The 22,101-nt window shown below is 44.6% G+C and overlaps 2 protein-coding genes across 2 annotated transcripts; one reads left to right on the forward strand and one right to left on the reverse strand.

The window, feature by feature from the left end:
- The first annotated feature begins 4,027 nt into the window (after window positions 1–4,027).
- On the forward strand, window positions 4,028–7,075 carry LOC136494025 (reticulon-like protein B11). Its single transcript, XM_066490164.1, has 6 exons — window positions 4,028–4,202; window positions 4,312–4,492; window positions 5,387–5,528; window positions 5,635–5,704; window positions 5,807–5,984; window positions 6,837–7,075. Exons 1-5 carry the CDS (start codon window positions 4,154–4,156, stop codon window positions 5,959–5,961), a joined length of 597 nt encoding a protein of 198 aa, XP_066346261.1. The 5' UTR covers window positions 4,028–4,153; the 3' UTR covers window positions 5,962–5,984; window positions 6,837–7,075.
- Window positions 7,076–14,266: 7,191 nt separating this feature from the next.
- LOC136492695 (oryzain beta chain-like) lies at window positions 14,267–17,753 on the reverse strand. Its single transcript, XM_066488690.1, has 5 exons — window positions 17,140–17,753; window positions 15,730–15,968; window positions 15,503–15,643; window positions 14,957–15,415; window positions 14,267–14,557 (listed from the first exon to the last, which is right to left on the reverse strand). The coding sequence occupies exons 1-5, from the start codon at window positions 17,630–17,632 to the stop codon at window positions 14,492–14,494; spliced, it is 1,398 nt and encodes a 465-aa protein (XP_066344787.1). The 5' UTR covers window positions 17,633–17,753; the 3' UTR covers window positions 14,267–14,491.
- Window positions 17,754–22,101: the final 4,348 nt, after the last annotated feature.

Here is a 22,101-nt window from a genome sequence, read left to right on the forward strand (position 1 = left end):
TTAACAATAAAGTACTATGGTAACACATGTGCTAATGATGGATTAATTAGGCTTAATACATTCGTCTCGTGATTTACTAACGGATTCTGTAATTTATTTTTTTATTAGTATCCGAGTACCCCATACGACACCTACATATAACATCCGATATGACACCCTAAAATTTTACCGGCTAGATCTAAACAAGACCATAGAAACAAACCAAAATGCAAATGTGTCATGTCTTATTTTTCTTATGCAATGTGAAAATTCAAATATGCTCCAGTGTGAATTTATATTATGATCGATAACTAACTCAACAGCCAAAAAAAAGAAACAGAAATCATTCGATGGCGTTGGATGTCAAATGGCCGGTGCAACGAAATCAGATTATTTAGCTCTTAAAAAAACTCAAGGAAGTTTTTCAGTTAGATTCTTATCCTAAATCCTGGGAAGAGTTTTTGTAGCACTTGGTTAAGGGGCAAGGGGCCTTTTTCCACTAGATTGATCATTTTCATATTTTCAGGATTCGCTTGGGCTCGGTGGACGTCCAGAAACAGGATGGCTATTAACAAGATGTTTCCTCATGCTCCAACTGACATTCACCATGTTCGTTTATGCTGAAATTTGGCTTATACTGAACTGTTGTGAAAGAAAAATACTATTTCATTGCTGAAAAGTAGCTCAAACGAACAGGGTGATTATATACATTGCGTTGTCATTACTGCAGAAGTAGAGCGCCAATCTTAAGGAGAAGGACCAGGAGCAAATCTTCAAGATGAAGGCCTCCATCACAAGTTGGCTCAAAGCATTCAAGCCTAACTCAGTGTGTCTGTCTGATGTAGTGGAAATTTAGAACTGTAATAGGCGTTGGATGTTGCAGCCTTGTTAGCTTCTATGTTTTGAACTGGTATCCCCGGTCTGTGTATGGTTACTTTGCTTTCTAAAAAGCAGAGGTTTATCCTCGGTTTAAAAAAAAACTTCGTTTGGAGAGCTCGATCAAAGAATAAGGTGCCGTTTGGCACGGCTCCAGCAGCTCCGGCTCCCGACTGTCATTTTCACTGTTTATTCACTGTAGCAAGAGTCGGTTTTCTCTCTCCTACTGTCTTCTCTCACTGTAGCCCGGGTACTGTTCATAGAGCCAGCGGAGCCAAAATTTCGAGCTTCGCCGGTGAAGCCGCTAGCTGTGACTGTCTGTGAGAGCGAGAGGGAAGGAGAGAGAAAACCGGCTCTTGCTACAGTGAATGAACAGTGAAATGACAGGCGGGAGCCGGAGCTGCCTGGAGCCGTGCCAAACGGCACCTAAATGCAAATTCTTTGTTTGGACATTGATCCAACAAAATTCTAACAAGAAACAACTTAACTTTTACGCGAGTCGTCATATCAAAATTCATGTGCTTTCTGTAATAGACATTTGGAGACAGGCGTCCACCTTTACTTGCACTATCCTTTGTCCACCTTTACTTGCACTATCCTTTCGTCCAGATGGTTTGTACGCGAGTAATCCACTTTGAACAATGCAACATAACTAAATAACTTTGAGTCCACTGTTGATTGGTGGGAGGAGGCACGGCATATTTCAAAGTCTCAACATTGTGCATTCAATGGGTCGTCGTTTAAATCATGTGGAGCATTAACACCGTTGTCGCTTTTTCCAAAACTCTAGCTGTTAGCCTATCAAGTAGACACTAGAGCCAAAGACGATATTGAACATAGAATGTGGATTTTCCTAAGATGTTGTTAATCTTGTAACTGTTTTGGTCATGTGTGTTTTCTAAGGGGATTTTACTCACTTTTACATCCCCTTTTGGCCTCGTTCGGTTTACTTTAAATCCGGCTTGTTCGACTTCTTTTTTTAGCCGGAACAGTATTTTTCTCTCACAGCATTTCAGCCAGATCAGTGTTTTTCAGCCAAGTTTCAACAAGCCGAACAGGGCCTTCAACCTAAACTTTTTTTTCCTCCTTAAATGAATGGTAGCCTTATACTGAAAAAAAAAATCTCCATGGGACATCTTATTCCCATCCCACCTTTTAGGGGGCCTTTGAACCGCAAGAAGTTGAATGAATTAAACATAGATTTCGATTTCAAATAATAGGTTCATTTTCATAATAAAAGCACAGAAACAGGAACTAGGGAATTTAAATCTACAAGACAAAATACTGATTTACAAGAAAGTATTAAATTTACAATATACCAAAGGAATTAAACAATGGGAGACTTTGGACGAGTTGTTATCGAGGAATGAAATTATCTCACCTAGAGGATCCAAATAGTATCTTGGTTCCGTGTAGAAATTGATTGGCTATGAGTTAGAGCTAGAAAAATACTCCCTCGGTCCTAAAATATATGTCGTTTTCGCTTTCTAATAAACAACTTTGACTAAATATATATTAAAAATATTAATATTTATGATACATAATCGGTATCGTTGGAAAGATCTTTAAATCTAATTTTTTAATAAATTTATTTGGAGATACAAATGTCGCACACACTTTTTATAAATTGAGTCAAACTTGTGGCACGAAAAAAACGATAGATAATTTAGGACGGAGGAATAAATGAAAAGGAGAGAGACAACAATAGCTCTTGAGGGGGTTAACTAGTAGTTGTGAGATATTTAGATGCCATCGGTGGGTTGCGGTGTTTGTTTTACCAAAAACATCCATGTTTTTCTACTATTGCATGTCTAATTGTTAGTTGGTAGAGGATGTTTGGGAGTGCTCCGCTTTTAATTTTTTGGCTCTGCTCCACGAACTCCGTCATGGAGCAGCTTCACCGTAGAGTTTGTGGAGCAGGTGATAGTGTTTGGCACACACCCTAGCTCTGGCTTTAGGAATGGGTTGCCATGCAAATAGTTCATTGTGCCCTGGATTAAAATTGTACTTGATATTTTTCAAGAAAAATAGAAAATAAATGATAGAAAATTAACCGAGGCGAAGAGTACGTATATGTGTTTGTGGTTCTTGACTCTCCGTATGGGCAGCCCAGGTTCACATGCATCATTCTATTGCGTGAGTTCGTGCCTTGGCCACCTGTGCAACTGCGTGAGTTCGTGCTTGGCGAGCGCGGACGCCGGGCAGCTCCCAGCTCCTGTCCACGTCAGGGTCGGACAGCTCGTCATCCTCTGACATTATCTCTCAGCTCCATGTAAAAGTATGAAACTCTAAAAACTGGAGTATGGGTACTTAAAAAAAAATGGAGTTGGCCTCTAACTTCACATTGTTTTTTAGCAGAGTTTCTGAAGCTAGAGGTGTTCAGACTTAAAAAAAGATGAAGTTGACCTCTAACTCCACATTGTTTTTTTAGCAGAGTTTCTAAAGCTAGAGGTGTTCGGCAACACGGAGCTGCAGCGGAGCAGTACCAAACACCCTTTTAATATACTTACTCCATCAATTGGTGCAAGGGATTTTGCTTAATTTACTACTGTTTATAACTAGTGATAGCTTTTATTGCTACCTAGGTAACCAGCTAATAGTTAATTGACCAATTAGTTAAGACCGTTTGGATTAACCGGCTAACTTTTACTAGCGAGTAAGTATTAGATGTCTGGATAAGAGATTTTAGAGCAAGATTCTTAAAATCTTTCCTAATTTACAGGAATAAAAATTATGGTGAAAAATACCCTCAGACAACCTCTTTAATTTATTCTGTAAATGTAGACACCCTCTATTAGTGAGAATAGCTCACTAAAGTGCGTAAAAGATATAGAAAAGTTGTTGGATGGTACTAGATATAGAAATTGATTTTACTGAAATGACTCTTCAAATGATAATTTACATTTAGAGAGTAAATTTTTTAAAATGTTCTTAGGACACAGAATTGATCGTCCTGTATGGAATTTTGTGCAGTGCGGGGCACATGAGGAGAGAACAACCGCAATAAGAGAATAAAGAAAATTATTTTGATTTTTTTTTCATGTAAAAGGAAAACGCAAAATGTTATGATGGAAAAAGGTTATCTTACCGTGCTATGGCCCACATGTCAACGACTATTATCCGTCGATCCCGAGGCAACACGGCAAAAGCAGCGGAGTGGCACAGGCACAGATCTCATCTGGTGTGTCGTCGTCTCCGCTCGCGCTGTGCTCCCACCACTCCCCGCTTCAAAACAGCCAAACCGGAAAAAAGATTCTCCGTCCAATCCTCGCCCCAACCCTAGCCCCGGCGATCTCGCATGGCCACCGGCCCGCGATCTCTCCACGCCCTCCTCGGCGGCGGCGCAGGTACGCGCGCCCCTCCTCTCTCTGGGTATTGTTAAAATTGCTGTCCCCCCGCGGAATCCCGCCGATCCCTGACTGCTCCTAACATTCCTCGCGCGGGGACCCGCTCCAGTCGCCGACTTGCTGCTGTGGCGGCGGAGGAACGCCTCGGCGGCGGCCGTGGTGGGCGCCACCGCGGTCTGGTTCGTCTTCGAGCGCGCGGGCTACAGCTTCCCCTCCGTCCTGTCCAACGCCCTGCTCCTCCTCGTCGCCATCCTCTTCTTCTGGGCCAAGTCGGCGTCGCTGCTCAACAGGTGCGGTTAGCCTGAGATCTGATATGGAATCGTTCGCTCCTCTGCTTTGTGGTGTTTTGTTGGCGTGGTGCTTGACCTCTAAATTGGGAATAGTTTGTGATGGATTGTTACAAAATCGGATAATTCCCTGTCAGTTTGGATGTAGCTTATTCCTTTCTTCGAGTACCTCACTACGAAAATAGTGTATGGTTTAGTGATTCTGAGGATCTTACGAGTTGGTTTCAGTATATGTGGCATCATTAATGCTTATTAATAATCTGGACTTAATCCTTAAGAGGAGCTGTCGTTAAGGCTCCATCTATCTTCTAAGTAGGCAGGGGATCCTCTTGTTTACCCTTTTCTTAAAGCATGTCCATTTCACCTTCACCACATTAGTAATCATGTACTATCAGTACATGATCCCTCCTCTGCAAAGGGAAGACTTGGCTTTACTTTACCAGTAAGTTAACATAACAGCTGGATACTCTAATCCGCTAGCATGTGGCATTTTCCTCCATAGCCTGTAGTAATGTTTGTACTGTCCCTTATGCAAGGCAGGACTAGGTGTTTCTATCATTACTCTGTACTGAGTGCTCTATGCCTCTACTTTTGTCTTTTGATGTTGGCCATCGTTCATATTCTGCTTTGGCAACTCGTAGCACTAAGTCATTGTGTATGATATGTTAACTTGATAGAAGTTAATTGCATTTGAATTTTAAGCAGTGTAATCAGGTTTCCTCATTCCCCGGAATTGGTTTGGTCTTCATTTTGCAATGCCTCTAATTGATATTTAGATTATTGTGATTTTGCGTGATATTTTGTGATCAGCAATGTACACTGTACTTCCATTGTAACTAGGCTACATGTTGTCCATTCAGAGTGGTAGTCTGAACGAGTTTTTTGGTTCCTCTACAGGCCTCTTCCACCTCTTCCTAATCTTGAGGTTTCAGATGCAATTGTTGAAAAAGCTGCAGATCATGCTCTTGTATGGATCAATAGGCTGCTGGCTGTTGGCCATGACATCGCCATCAAGAGAGATAGGAAAGTTTTTATAAAGGTCTGCCTCTTTCTCTGAGAATCTCAGTTTCTCACACACTCTCTACTGTATATCTGTTCCTAATTATGTATGCTCTTCCTTTTCCCTGTTCTCCTTGGTGCAAAAGGTGATATTGATTTTGTGGGTGGTCTCATTCGTTGGAATGCTCTTTAACTTTCTTACGCTCATTTACATTGGTGAGTTCTGTTAATTATTTCTTCATGGATGTTTGGATCTACTGTTCTTTTTTGACAGCTCAATGTTCATACTAAACTAGCCATTTCTTTTTTTTTCTCTAGGGGTAATTATTTCTCTGTTGGTTCCACCACTCTATGAGAAGTACCAGGATCAGGTTGATGAAAAGCTTAGTGTAGCACACAGTGTACTATCGAGGCACATAGATACCATCGTTACCAGGGCTGGACAATCAGCCAAGCAGAAGAAGACTGAGTAAAAGAAATGTTTTGCTATATTGTGGTGAGTTTTAATATGACTCGACATGAAATTTATTACTTGTCGATAGTATGAAACAAATTAAATCGAACAGCTTCCATGTTATGTCTCACAGTACATTAGTATTACACATGTCATTATGAGATAGACTAGTTTTTTTCATGATATATATTTATTTAACTGTTGAAGTAGGTGATCATGAGAAATTTAGGGTTTCATGCTCGTGTGATGATTCAAGAAGCCAAGAAAAATGCAGTAATAGCTTACCTTGCATTCTAAAAGAGCATACATCAGAAGGGGGAGGATATAAAAACTAGAGGCGCAACCTACTACAAACCCTTCTTAAATCAAAGTATTTTAATAGTAACAGCATTTCCATCAGTTAGATTATTTTAATATTTACAGAACCCTGTATTTTGGCTGTGAACATGTTATGAATGGTATGAATATCACTTTCAACTGATCAATAGTTTGTGAGTGACCAAAAATTTGAATAATTTGGCTTATGTTCTAACAGCAACTTGCACTACCTAGTTGCCTTTTCCTTATTTCCTGTAACTGACTGTACCTGTTGTAGGAGCAAAATCAAACGAATTTCAACATGCTTCACTCACAGTGCAAGTCAGGGCCTAGCTCCTGCAAACTTTTTTTTTATAAAGACAAACTACTGATATTTGAACCTAGGTTCAGCAGCAACTGTTTTTTTGCCGTATGTAGTTTCATTCTTATATACAACTTGTGTCTAGTAGCTTGTATTCTGTGGTGGTTGGTTTGACTTTTGAGGTTTTCCGTGGCAAAAGTGTATTTCCTGGAGTTTTAGTTGAAACTGTTCCTGTTAATTGCTGCTTTTCTTATTAATGATTTTTTCCTTGTCAGGAACATCTCTGGTTGTCAAGTGGAGTTGACAGTGGGCCTTTCATCTTTGACTCTCCATACTTGTGATCCTCCACTAATATTAATTCTCGATATGCTGATCTGAGGTTTTGATGTGCGCTGTTCATTTTGGGAAATGAGATGGCTTGTGTATTTTTCTTTTTGAACATGAGGTTTACTATGGGCGCATATCTTACTTGAAATGATATTGAGAAATTGCAAGTTGCAACTCGTACATACAAGTATGTGGGCTGCTTGCGCTGTTAGTCATATGATTTTTCTGTCACTGATTTTAAATTTTAGGCTGCTCTGAGGAACTTTGAGCAGCTCATTCGATGCCCATCTGCCGGTAGCTCATTTTCTGAAATACCTAATAAGTTGTATTTTACATAGACAGATGCATCATGTGAGATTTTTTTATTATTTTTAACCTTTTTAACGCTGATTTTTTTTTCTTCAAATCTAACATGTTTGGTCGCACCTAATGCCCTGGCATGGCCAAACAACGCAGATGCGCCATTCAGGTTGGTGTGGCTGGCCTGCCACCGCGCAGGCCAGCCGCCCACTGACCGGCTAATTTGAGCCTTTGCTATGCCATCGACCACGGCGTGGCTCGGCGCCCTCCCTCTCTCCCTCATTTCTTTCTTTCGCCTCTGCTTGTCTGGGCGTTGGCGGCGGCCGCCCTGGCTCCAACCGGCCTCCTCATGTTGAGATCAGCCTCCGGAGCTAGTTGTTGGTCGCCCCTAAGCCTCCCCTGGCCCTGGCCTAGGGCAAGGTAAATCCCCTCTTATTTCGTGTTTTGCTGGTGGATTTGAGGAGTTCGCTTGGTAGCTAGGGTTTCAAGCAAAACCTTTGTTTGGGAAGAAATGGCAAGTGATTTAGGTGGATCGAATACGTTAGGAAGGTTGAGTTTAGTGGCTGCCCTCGTTTTTTACGTGTAAATTTAGTTGCATTTCCTCTATGTTTAGGTTAGTAAGTTAGTTTGAAATTTTGGTTTGCGTATGTAAGTGTATTTGTCAGTTAGTATTTGTTGGTTAAATTGTTTCCATTAGTTTGGTATAAATTTTAGTTAGCGTGTTCAAGATAGTTAGTATGAGTTAAGTGTGTATGTTATTATTAATTGTTTAGATTAGAGATGAATGCAATTGGTATTGTATTCTTAGTACCCTCCGTTTTGAGAGATGAATGCAATTGGTAAAGTCATCTTCAGATGGATAAAAAGAAGGGCTAATCTTACCTCCTTGATCAAACAGGTCCTAAGTGCAGCATACTAGTAGCCTAGGCAGTCACCTCTAGTCTCATCCAAAGTTTTACAAGATATACGTGCGCAAGGACATGAATCGATAAAACAACCATTTTTTATGTGAGAACTCAGAGCTGTAGCCATAGTCCACACTCTACAGTGCATACATGTGTGCATGATATATGGTGATCTGTGCCAACCTCTGATGTGCAGTTGCGCATGATGCCCGCAATAGGCGCACACCGCCCACAGTGCCCCTTCCTCCTAGCTGCACCTACCGCTAGCCTCCTCCTGGCGCACTCGACTCCTCCGCCGCCACCCGTCGTCCCTCCCTCTAAGCAGCGATAGCCCTAGATCTAGGGCACGCCGCCTATTCACCACCTACTCCCTTAGGCGAGGCGGTGCCCCTCCGCCTAGCACATAAGCACGCCCAGGCAAGCGCCTTGTGGAACATTAGGGTGAGCTCGGCCACGAGAGGAGAAGAGGCGGCCGCCGCCCTTTGCGGATGGATTGAGAGTATGAAGAACTAACTAAGGAGAGAGAAGAAAAAAATAGAAAGGCTATAGGCTGACAGATGGATCCACGTATCAAGTGTGTCATCCCATGTTTTTATTACCAAACTTGAAGAGCATCATGCGTATCCAAAAGAGTAATATTCACATAAAAAACGTTCGAGATGAAGGAAAAATAGAACTTGTCACTAGGGTAGGAGGCCAGGAAGCATAAAAGATTTAAAGATAGTATCATACACGACTAATAGAGATAAATATACATTAAATGGTAGTGCTAAAGATAGCCATGCATATTTGTGAAACTTTCTAGATAAATAATGAGCATACATGAGATATATTTGTCATGTTTCATAGTGAAAAGTAGATACTCTTGGTCTAGATATTCTTGTATACTAAAAATATCTAAAAAATAGGTAAGTATTAGAAAAAAATATAGAAATATTTTTTGCAATACCATAGTGACCTTGAGCAGCTATAAATAAACATGTTCATTCATGTGCTCCATTCACATCCATAACAAGACACCATAAATAATAGTCTTTTTTTACACATACCATAAATAGTAGTCATAAGGGCAACCCCAATCAAGCCCTGACTCGAGGCCTCATTCCATTTTAAGAGATCGAACACATGAAAAACCTCTCCAGATGACCCCTATTCAGCCCCCGATGAATGAGGGACTCTCATTTCTCTCTTCTAAACTCTTAGACGTAGGAGCCCTTCATCCTTCCCCCTATTTCTCTCTACCCTCTTCCCATTCCTCTTTACTCTCTTCCCATAAAGCCGGGCCGATAAATATGGCCCATCACAATACGTAACGTAGGGGAAATTTAGGAGATCATGTTTGTACTAGAAATTATATACGAATAATTTGTACATGAGTCCAACATAAGAACAAAGTTTTAAAAACTATTAATAATGTCATATATATTGTTGTTAACATTTATCTATTAGACATAGTCTTAAGAATTTTTTTAAAAAAATATTATGTACACCTAATGTTACGAAATTGTATCCGCCATTGCTGAAGAGGGTGGTAAAAATTTATCTTCGCTTGTTTAATCTGACACTAACATGAATATACAATACTATACGCTATATATGGTCTTGTAGACTTACTAATAGGAAGTGCTTTTAATCTATCAGCATCCCACATGAGGTGGAGCAAGCTCTCTGTGAAAGATCTAATCGAGAATGAGCAAGCGCTCAGAACAAGACCGAACGCTATGCTACATCAGTGTTGCTAAGAGACTTGGAATTTGCTCAAATAAAGAGTACGAGAAGGTGCGTGCGTTATAGTTAGACATTCTATTCGATCAATTATACTAGCTAGTATCTTACTAGATGATAGATCCTAGCTTACGTACATAGCAAGGCGTATTAAGTTAATGCTAATTCTCAATGCATGGTTTATTAATTAGAGCAAGAACACCACACATTCAAGATCCTCCCATGCAGGTTCTTTTTCAAGCTGAATAAACATGCTATTATGGATGCCATTGAGAGTTGGGGATTAACGGATCTTTCTGGCTGATATCCATGTCGACGAAACGTTTCAGGAGTACACCATCCACTATCAGCAAGCGGGCATCCTATCATACCAAGCTTACAACGAAAGCAAGATGAGAGTCCATACGGCATGTGTCCTTGCCCTAGGCGTGGAGAACGCCGTGTCCTTCTGGGAGTTCATCAACTCCTACGGGGAGATTAGGAGAGGACCAAGGGCAACAGCAGGGTTGTACCCACAACGCTTATTCGAGATCGTTGTTGAGGTCCTGAAGAAGAGGGTGAGGGGCATATGTTGTCAAGCAGCCTCTCAAGATGAACTTAAGTGTATTAAGCATTTATGAACTTGATCTCAGCTTCTATGTATTAAGCATGCATATAATTTGGTTTGATAGTTTTTTTTAAGAATTTATGAACTTCGGTGTTTTTAATTCTTCATACCTCATGTGAAAAGAAACAAAGAGCCAGATCATATTGGTTTTTGGAGCTACATTTTAATTATTATGTATGGATATACCTCTTGTGAATGTTGTTAAATAAACTTAGATTCTCAAAATTCGATCCAACATAAGGACATAGCAAAGTTATAAGTATACTTTTTGTTCTAAATTATAAGTTAGTTTTGTCTTCTATAGATACGAGGAAAAACCTCGCGCGTTGCTGCGGGAGTTGTAGAAGACTTTTATTAAAATGGTAGAAAAGAAAGCTAGAGAATAACATTAGTACACATTAAGATGAAATTTTATAGCTATCTAAAAGTATTGTTTTGTCGTTTGAAAACATGAATGATATTGTGCGACGTCGATGTTGGTAAGAAGCTACCCTTGCGAAAGTCATTTAGGTAAAATATTTTAGTGGTCATGTTCGTTTTTGCTGAAATTTAGCTGTTGCTGAAACTGATGCTGATTTGTTGTGAGAGAAAAAACATTGTTCCTTTGCTAAAAAGTACTGTTGAAGTAGTGCTGAAAAACATGGTGAGTATTTGAACCAATCTAGTCATACATCAAGAACAGTACTCTGGCAACCATGATGGATCATTCGTTGTTAGTAACACAGTTGAATGGTCGTAGTTGTTTTGCTACAATTAGGGCAAAAGAAAATGACTTACTTCCCTGCCTAACCTGCACACACTGACTCATAGATGGAGGGCGAGGGAGACAGGGATCTATACTTGTGGCATGGGGCTTCGTCAGTGGGTGAGAAGTTAGCGAGAATTGACAAAAACTTCATAGATTTGGGGGGTCCGACCATTAATTAATGACAGGTGGGTGTGCAGTGTGACGTTGCTTCTTTGTTGGCCTCCATCTGCACCTAGATCGACGCATGCAAAGAGCATGAACGTGTGCATCGATTTCTAATTGAGGGGAAGGAGGAAGACAACATCGATTTTGCCAACCAAGGTCAGCTTCCCAATATTTGATGAGAGAGGCGTAAGTTGACTGTCATAATCAAGCAAGCTCGTGATTATTGGCAAAATCTTGGTACTCTTGTACAAAGGGAAGGTGAGGAGGAGAATTGAAAGGGGTTGCCTCTTTGCTTTATAGGAAAACATCAGGAGCAGCTTGTGAGTGCGATATGTATTGGAAGAGAGATAACGTCATTAATTAATGGCAACCCTTTGATTGCGCATGAAGGTATGGCACTTGTACTCACCGGTGTGATACGAATGAAGCAAAGAGGCACCATCATGCGCTCAGTGGGAGAAGAACTGGAAGAGGTCCAGTGTGCCATTAAGGAGGAGCAGGCCATGACAGTTGCTCTTGATGATGTCAGACTCTTCAGCTCAGCTAGCAAGAATTGCAGGGGGCGCAAGGAGAAAACAAAACCATCGAGCAGGTATCACTCTAAAAGCTCGTTCGCTAATTGATTTCTGGGCTGATAAGTCCAGCTGGTACTGGTTTATTATGAGAGAAAAATATTATTGACTGTCTGATAAACTCTACCTGAAATCAACAAGCGAACATGTTGAGAATTGAGTAAACATTGATAATCTAACGGCTGAGAATTGGAATGACGTGGCTCAACGTGGTTGCAACTTTACAACAATAAATGATTGCTAGTAGCCTCCATCTATATATGTTATATATAGATACATAGTATAGTTTATATCTATCAAAATAATAAAACTAAGTAGGTAGAAAAGTCAAAATGATCAATAATTTAGAATAAAGGAAGTAAAGTGTGATAAACATATCTCAAGGTCTAGGGCTAGGTTCCGAAGCTTTGTTAGGGCAGTTCCAATGCGAAACTACTCTATACAATGGAAGTGTCTTTGCGTGATAAATGTGGGCATTTTCTCTCTCACCCTTATCCCTTGTATGCTCTCTCTCTCCTCTCGTTCTGTCATGCAAGCGCACAGCACACGGGCGAGCATGCCCAGCGCAGTGGAGCACGGGCAGGCGCGTAGCGCGGGCGAGCGTGGCCAGCACGGAGTAGCGCGAGCGCGGCGCCACGAGCGAGCGCGGCGGCACGGTGAGCGTGGCCGGCGCACGCAAGCGTAGCCAGCAGTCGAGCACGGTGGAAAAAAAAAACAGTTCACAGCAGCTCATGAAGCTGTTGTCAGCTGTGTCAAACAGGCTATATATGTAACATGTCCATGCTGTAGTGCTCACTGCTGTCAATATCGTGGCGAGTCATTGGTTGCTGCCTTCAGCTCTTCGGCTAAACAAATTCGCCATACGCCTCGTCGACGTCAAACGGACGAAACACGACCAGGCGATCAACGTCGGTCCGTGCAACGGAGGACGGAAGTCGTCCGGCTCCGGGTCCGGACTTCCCGTTCAGCCGACTCGTGGTGCCAACTGCCAAGCGATTTGTTTGCTGACTGCCTGGTACACATGACACATCGGCCGGCCTATCGACGAAGGCAGGCCAGCCCACCGGATGAGAGCCGATTGGGACTGTTAATTGGCCCACGAATAGAAATGAAATACATTGTTTTCTAAGATAAAATAAAAATGTTTTGAGGAAGAGATTAAAAAAAACAAATATAAACATTTCGGCCAGAATTAGAAATTATTCCTAAAACAAAGAAAAATGTTTTCAGCCAGCAAAAAGTTTTTTTTTTGACGAAAGAAGAATTATATTAGATAATAGCAGGGTACATCAATACATTACAAACAATCTGAATTACACTACAAATATTCAGAAACTTATTTTTATTTAAATTATACCCACGCTGTGAATAGCTCCAAATCTCAAAACTAAACATGTACGACGCTTTACAGTATGGATGACCGCATAGACAAACACTCGGCAAAAGACCTGAGAACGAATGTCCAACGAACGACGGCCAACATTCATGTAGGCGGAGTTGAGAAACTTGTTCTTTCTGTTGTCTTTTTTCTTTCTTTCTTCCACCGAAGAATAAGGAAGACTGATCTAAAACTAATTCTCCCTAGTCCTTCATCGTGGCCAGATCTGACCACAGTAAAACCAAGAAGGGATCGGAGGAAATTATTCCATGGCGGCGAATACAATATAAATTGTCCTGTGAACAAAGAAAAAATTATAAAAACCAATAAAGAATATGATGATGTTAGATTTTGTTTTTTTCTCAATAAGTATAAAATAATTTGAGTTAATTACACCAGCAACCTGTGAACTTTATCATCGTGTGACCTTTAAGTCTACGAAATGCGATAACATGTTTCTTTCCTGTTTTCAGTAGTTATAGGTTTCACGTCCGTTTTCATCACTACACGGATTGAGCGGACTGGTTTGGCGCACCTGAGAGCAAAAAAAAAAGAGCTACAGGGAGTAATTACTTATTAGTCTCTTGATTGAAGTTGCTCTTAGTAGCTTCCCAAATTCGACATAATACTCAACTGTAACACAAAACAACTGGATTTAGCTTCCCTTCACTCCCATCGGACGAGTAACGGTTCTGCTTCAATTTTCCTATATTTATACACATTTCCTATACTACAAATCCCATCGGACGAGTAACGGTTCTGCTTCAACTTTCCTATATTTATACACAATTCCTATACTACAAAGCCTGAACATTGAGGTTCGAAATGTACCAGGAACGAAGGTGAGCCGATGCCACCGGGGCACCGGGTTAGCGCAGCAGAGCCAGACACGATGGCCGCAAGGTCACGCAGGATAGGGTAGGCCAGCAGGAGACGGGGCAAAATAAATAAATTCCAATAGGACATCGATCAACTAGATTTAAACTTGAAATTATGATCTCCATCCATGACAAATATCCTTTAATCAGAGGTACAGATCATATCTAGTTATTTACAGCGGATTCATGGGACAATAAGTAATACATAGATAGATACAATATAATAATCTATGAAAGCTTGTCTTGACCGAATTTTGGACAAGATCTGTACGCAGACTCCAGACAAGCTCCGGGCAGTCCCATCCCTCTCCAGATCTGGACGAGCTCATGCGGTGTTCAGCTTGGCGAGGGTGCGCTTCAAGGACTTCACGCTCAGTGGGCTGTTCTTGCTCTGCTCAATTTAAACAAAAAGAAAGTTTAATATACTGCCTGCTATTTTATGGTTAAATCAGGATGAACACAAACAACACTGGGCCGTTGCTCTTCTCAATTTAAACAAAGGGATAGTTTAACTGCCTGCTATTATGGTTAAATCATGATAAACACAAACAACACTGTAAACCCTAAGTGTACTGAAATGATATCTTTCGGTTAGCTCATGCATGCTGTTAGTCTACTAGTATGGTCAAATCGTGATAAGCACAAACAGCATGCTATAACCCCAAGTGTAGTTATAGCTCAGCAGTATAACAGTGCAACCTAAACAAGGCCGTAAACATCAGTGCAACCTAAACAAGGCTGTAGATACCAGTATTGCTGTGAAACATCAATTAAGGAGCAAAGAGTTTACCACTGAGCAAGTTCCAGCCCTAATGTTGCAGACAGGGTAGTCCGGTGGGCAGCAGCTGGCGTGATCCTTGCAGCAGGTGGCTCCTTCAATCGGGCAGCAACCCCAGACCAAGCAGACGTTCCTGAAGCCAAATGCACAGCAGCAGGTGCTGCCTGCTGAGCAGACGAAGTTCTCATCGCAGACAAGGTCAGGGGCAACTGGGGGAGGCGGTGTTGGAGGGGTTGGAGAAGGCTTGGGAGGGTTTGCGCCCTTCTTAGTAGGGTAAGATGCCATCATAGCAATTCCACACTTCCCAGTGGTGGCATTGATGTTCCTCTCCATACGGATATAACCAGCCTCACCCCACTTTGGACCCCATGAGTTGCGGACAATCCAGTAGTCCTTGCCATTCTCAGTGCCATAACCGACCGCGACGACACCGTGGTCAAGGTTTGTGGTGCAACTTCCACTGAAGACACCCTAATAGAAATCAAAGACAAGATAAGAACAGCAGCCAAACTTTGCTGGGCCATAACATAGGCTGCTAACTACAGCAAGTTTATTTACCGATTTGTACAGCTGGAACTGCCGGCCACCAGCCTCGATGGCAACGCTAACTGGCTGGTGAGCAACTGCCTTCTGTAATGATTTCTCATCATTTTCAGGCACATCTTCAAAGCCATCAATGCTCACAACCTTAGCATTTTTCTGCAGTGACCAATGATTCAATGAACGTGAGTTAACCAGCAACAACATCGAAGGAGGGAACCAATGAAGGGAGTTAGACAATGTACCCTGTTGATGTCACACTTTCCATCCACAGCTTTGTAAGGGTAGTCATCTTCAGTATCAATGCCTCCGTTCTTTATGATGAAGTCAAAGGCAGCATCCATAAGCCCACCATTGCAGCCACTGTTCCCTCCATCAGTAGAGCACTCTATAAGCTCCTGCTCCGACAACGTCACCATCTCACCAGTAACAATTTGGTTAACACTTTCTACTGAGCTTACTGCAGAGAAAGCCCAGCAACTTCCTGCACACCATAATTCAACAATATAACAAATTATAAACACTAGAAATAGTCTCCTTCCCAGACTGCATAAGCTACAATAGTACTGACTTTATTAATATGAATAGTATGCAGTCTGATCCCATATGAACCGCTACAAGGATAACATAGATTAACTGTGATATTTAATCAAATAATTTGTTTTACATTATTTGCCTTTTATATTCCCCGTGGGCAATTTTACAAGCAACCATAGTTGTTTTGATTCTTGCAAGAGACAATATCAGGTCTCACTCAACAGGCTACAACACGAGAAACACAGGTTCGATAATACTACAAAGGGGTACTTCCCAAGTACAGTAGTGAACACAGAACATGTTGTGCATATGTGACCCGGCATGTGACAGCCCAAAGAACCCCAAAATAGTTTGACGCAAAATCTTGTTAGCGTGTCCCTCAAAAAACAAAGCCTGGTTAAGGTCCTCTTAGCATATGACCGGTAGATACAACTAACAGGATCTAAGATTGGAAGACCACAACATAAACAATCTTAAAAGAGTTGTCTTTGCACCAGAAAAGCAATTTTGGAAGATAGCTAAACTGTAACCCTCGAAATAGGGAAAGCGCAGCACGCGGGTCAAGTCCAAAAACGGTGGGTCTAGTTCCGTCCAATTCTTCCACACAGCACGACCCATGGCCCTTACTTCGTCCAGAAGAAAAGAACCCCGAAAACAAGCCCCTTCTGTACAGTTCATCTAATCCGTTGAAAAACAGAATCCAAGCATAGGCGAACCAGCTACTTCAATGGTAATCATCATATTCCGAACAAACAATTGATGTGTTGATTAAATCTCATATGTTCACAAGGAAAAAACAAACAGCTTCGCTTATGTTCACAAGAAAGAAAAAAAAAACTTCACTACAGCTTTTTAGACCTACTATATGTGGTGATAGAAAAAAAAAATCTATTTTTTCAGAGAAATTAAGTGTACTTGAAGAAATAATTTAAGCATCGGTCAGAAATCTGTACAGCATTGCAAACGTTAGAAGGCCAGATTTATATGAACCCTAAAAGATCTAATGCAAAACCAGCCTGTTCAGATCCGAAGTTAGCGTCAACAAACTGCGGAACCGCATCTGTTCTGTTCGATAGTAAGAATTGATCGACACAAGTTAATAAGTCGAAGTTACTCACCGCATTGCCCCTGGTTCTTGATGGGCGCAACGGCCCCCTTCTCCCTCCAGTCGACGCTCTCGGGCAGCTCCTCGGCGCCGTCATGACGGTACATCTCCCCGACGGCGGTTTCCCTCCGGGCGGGGATCCTGGCGCCGAGATACGCGGCGCGGAACTCGTCGTTGGTCAGATCGGCGAACTGGTTCATCCCGAGGCGGAAGCCGTGCTCGCCGGCGCGCTCGTTATGAGCGTCGACGAAGCGGAGGTTGTCCCAGAACACGCGGAAGCGGCGGTCGTGCTCGCCGAGCGCGTTGAAGGCGCGGCCGTGCTCGGCGAGCCAGAGCTCGTACAGCGCCCGGACCTCCGCCTCCGTCCGCTCCAGGCCCGGCGCGCCGTGCTCCTCGTTGTAGGAGATGATGGACATGCCGCCGGGCGCCGCGGAGGCGGCACAGGCGACGGCGAGGACGAGGGCGGCGAGGAGGAGAGGGAGCAGGCCCCGGCCCAGAGCAGCCATGGCGGCGGCGGTGGCGGACGTGTAGAGACGAGCGTCCCTTTCTGTATCCCTACGGGTTTTTTTTTCCCTGTTCCTTTCTTTTGGATTTTGGTTTTTCGGTGTGGGCTCTTCGGGGCTCGTCGCGTCGTTCGATTTATAGGCACGGAACGGAGAGTTTGGGTCGGTTTGGTCGATGGGGACATCAAAGTTGTAATCTTTTTTTGTTAGCGAATATTAGTCCTAATCTTTTTTGCTGTGGAGTCCTGAATCCTGATCGAAGGGCGGACGGAGGAAGGACGAAGGAAGCAGCGTCGATGCCTTCGTTCTCCGGACAAAAAAGAATCCTGCACGAGGCTGATGATCGGATAAGAGCTTCTGTATGCCCTGTCATCGTTAACATGGGCTTTCAGATAATAAATACCCTGGGTACATATAGTTTTATGGTACCCGACGACTATATGATGCTGGTCTTTGTACTGCTATTAGGACAGAAGTGGTGTGGCTTAATTTAATCTATCTTAGTAGTGTCGGCTATCGATATTAGAGATATCCAAAGTAAGATGCTAACTTCTTCAGAAGGCTTGAAACGTATTAAAAGGTCTCGCACGATCCAAGGTCATGGGCTCCGTCTCGCCCAACCTCGAGACCACGGGCTCCATCTCATCCGATCCCCTTAGGTGCAGGCTCCGTCACGTCCGGCATCAAGGACACGGGTTTCGTCTCGTCCAAAGTCATGGGTACCGTCTCGCCCGACTCCAAGGACGTGGGTTCCGTCTCGCCCAAGGTCGTGGGCTCCGTCTTGCCCGATCCTAAGGACGCGGGTTCCATCTCGTCCGATGGGAATCCATACCACCGCCAACCACTCCAGGTTCAAGTGTATGGGCCTGGGTCAAAACTCTGACGCCAGGGAAGAGGCTGGCACGCCTCGATGTAAACCATGGCCATGACGGGCCATACCTGGAGATTCACATCAAGAACAGTGTCGAGCATGTCGGTGTTGTTCTGTCTAATCCTCGTACGGACGCTGACAAGCGCGTCAGTTCACCACGACGTCCGGTGAGACGGAGTGGAATGCCATGACCCCAGATGACGTCTGCGCATGGCGCCAGTGACGAATAGGACCACGACATGGAGCCGTCCTTATTAACATCTATAGGATCGACGGGACCCGTATAAAGGAGAAGAAGGACCCGATAACCCTGGAAGCCTTCTTCTCTCTCTTGTTTTTCTCTTTTTCTTCTCTGTAGCCCGCGCTTTCCCTTCGCTTATAAAAGGAGAAACAGGGCACCACATGAAAGGAGGATCTTAACACAAGAGCACGATACGAGCACACGGCTGAGCGGCAAGCGAGCTCTCAGCACCCGTTCACCCCTTCCACCAGAGACTTAGGATCATCTCCCTCTCCCACCTGTTTATAACCCCTATTATAAACCAAGTGCCGGTAACACGAGCAGCAGCAAACTGAACGTAGGAACGTTCCGCCCGAACCAATATAAACCATTGTGTCCTCCGAGCACACCATTCGAGCCAGACGCGTAAATACAAATTTACTCTTCAGTGGTCTGAAAACACCGATAGTTGGCGCGCCAGGTAGGGACTTTTTGCACGTCTCGACGTCCACATCAGGCCTCAGATGGCTAGTCACGGCGTCAGCTGAGTCCCGGACGCGCACATGCGCTTCGAAAACTTGAACTTCATCGTTATGATGGAGGGAGAGTTGGCGCAGGTTCCCGCCGCTGTCCAGCCTCTCCACTCCACCAGCCTCGACATGATCACAGACGCTTGAGGAGCTGTAGCTGCAAGCACCGGAGGCCCATGCCCTGGAAAGCGATCAGCTCCTCAGCTTCGATTACGGGAGGCTGGAGCACCAGCTCGGCGCCTTCCTAGGACCCCGACCGTCTCGGGAGGACTTGCGCCACCTCACCTTCTTGTTTGCCAATGTCATGACGTAGCTTGCTGGAGGAGAGCCGCTCTCCCTGGAATACCTCATCCGGAGCACCCTGACAATGCTCTCATTCGGTCTACGTAACACCGCAGAGACCGTTGGCCACCTTGTGGCGCAGCTCATGCCCCCATCCCCTACGAACGATGAGTTTATGGGGATGACCGAATACGTCGTGGAATCTTTCCACAACCTTCTCGCGGGAGAATCAGAGTTGTCCTCTGACTCTAACTCCAGCATGGGGAGCCATCACCCCTCACGAGAATGTTTCATGGCAGGTACCCCCGAGGGATACATCGAAAGCATCCAAGAAGAAGAGGCTACCCCAACAGTTGACCTCGACGAGGAGGTCGAGGGGATGCAGGGGCTCCACCTCGCCTGTGGGTAGAGCAGCTGAGGGTGCGGCACCAATAGCTTGAAGAAGCACCACTCCAGCTTGAGCAGGAACGCGTGAAGCCCGAGCGAGAGATCGAGCACCATGGAGATGGTGGGCGTGCGTGTGCCATGGCCCGCGATGTGAACCGGAGGATCATCGAGGATGACAAAGCCCTCCCACACTTTACCTAGGCAAGCCAGAACATCGCTGCCATGGCCGCCTTGCTCTAAAGCCCGCGACATCTAAGGATCGTCGGGCCCATCGTGAGATTCGCACGCTACTCGAGCGTGCGGTGGCGCAGCAGGCCGAGAGCTCACTGTACCAACGATGCGAGCTCGATGCTAGCCAGCGTGCACCCTCAAAGCGACTCAACAGGGATGTGTCAGTCCACTAGGCGTAGCGAGGCGGCAGGCCACGCACCGCGGTCCCGGTGCATGAGTGTCTCGGCCTCAACCGTGATGCGCGCAACACCCTGGATGCCCGTAGGTGTGCCCGCAGCGATAAGAGGGAGGAGGCTAGCCGCGGCTACGACCCTCATCGTGGCAGATGCTGTGACAGCAATGAGGACCAAAGCCCGAGCCCCGACTTGCTGGGACCTTAGGCCTTTGGCCGACACATTCTCAACGCCATCTTCCCACCGTAGTACCGACCACCGACCAACATCCCAAAATACTCTAAGAAAACAAACCCTGGACTATGGCTCGAGGATTATTGGCTTGCTTGCTAAGTCGGTGGAGCAGATAGTGACAATCTCATTATTCACAACCTTGCATTGTTCCTGGCTGATTCGGCGCGAAAAGTTTTGGAACACCTTCTGCCCAACCGAATCCAAAGTTGGGAGGACCTAAAAGAGATCTTCATGGAAAACTTTCAGGGCACATACATGTGTCCTAGAAACCCATGGGATCCCAAAAACTGCCGATAGAACTCCAGAGAAACTCTTCATGGGTACATCCAACGCTCCTCTCGACAGTGCAATTAGCTGCCCGACGTCGCCGATGCCGACGTCATAGGAGCTTTCCTAACTGAGACCACCTATGAGTCCCTAATTCACAAGCTAGGGCATAAGGGCCCACGAACCACCGATGAGCTTCTCGACATTGCCACCAGCCACGCCTTGGGCGAGGAGGCGGTCAGGGCAATTTTTGACTGCCCCAAGGGTAAGGCAAAGTGGGATGAGGACGCCAGCGAAGATGCCTCTAACCACCCCAATAAGAAGAAGAATAAGCAGCAGTGCGAGGGCTCACTTGTGGCCACTATTGACAGTAAGAGGGGTCAAAAGCCCACCGAGCGTACCTCAGACCACTTTGAGAAGCTGCTTGAAGGGCTATGCCCAAACCATGCTTTCCTCGTTAAGCACCTATACAAGGACTGCATCCTCATGAGGCGATTCCTGTCCGGAGGCTCTAACAAGGGGGCATAGGAAGGAGCCCAAGCTAGCCATAGACGACGCCAAGGGGAAGCTGGATGGTTGCCTCATGATCTTCAGAGGGTCGGTGGCCTATGACTCCAAGCGTCGCCAAAAGCTTGCGCACCGTGAGGTTAATATGGCCGAGCTGGCAGCGCCTTCCTTCCTCCAATGGTTGGAGTCCATCATAACGTTTGATCAGACTGACCACCCAAAAAGCATCCTATAGATGGGAAGATGCCCTCTCGTGGTCGACTCGATCATTGGCATGAAATGGCTCACCAAGGTCCTGATGGATGGAGGCAGCGGTCTCAATATCATGTATGCTAAAATGCTCGATACCATGGGCATTGATCGATCACGCATCTAGCCGACCGGGGCACCTTTCCATAGAATCATGCCTAGAAAGCAGGCCATGCCACTTGGGCAGATCGATCTGCTCGTCACCTTCGGGAAAACGACCAATCATAGGATGGAGACCCTTACCTTTGAGATGGTCGGGTTCCACGAGACCTACCATGCCATCCTGGGACATCCATGCTACGCGAAGTTCATGGCCGTCCCCAACTACACCTATCTGAAGTTGAAGATGTCGGGTCCATGAGGGGTCATCACCATCGGCACCTCCTTCCAGCGTGCCTATGAGTGTGAGGTTGAGTGTTGCGAACACATCGGGACAATTATCGCCTCCAAGGAGCTTGCGGCCATCAGAGAGGAGGTTGTCGAAGAAGTGCTCGACCCCAAGCGGTTGGCCGGATCTTTCA

This window comes from Miscanthus floridulus, chromosome 11 (assembly GCF_019320115.1).
Source record: "Miscanthus floridulus cultivar M001 chromosome 11, ASM1932011v1, whole genome shotgun sequence".
Taxonomy (NCBI): domain Eukaryota; kingdom Viridiplantae; phylum Streptophyta; class Magnoliopsida; order Poales; family Poaceae; genus Miscanthus; species Miscanthus floridulus.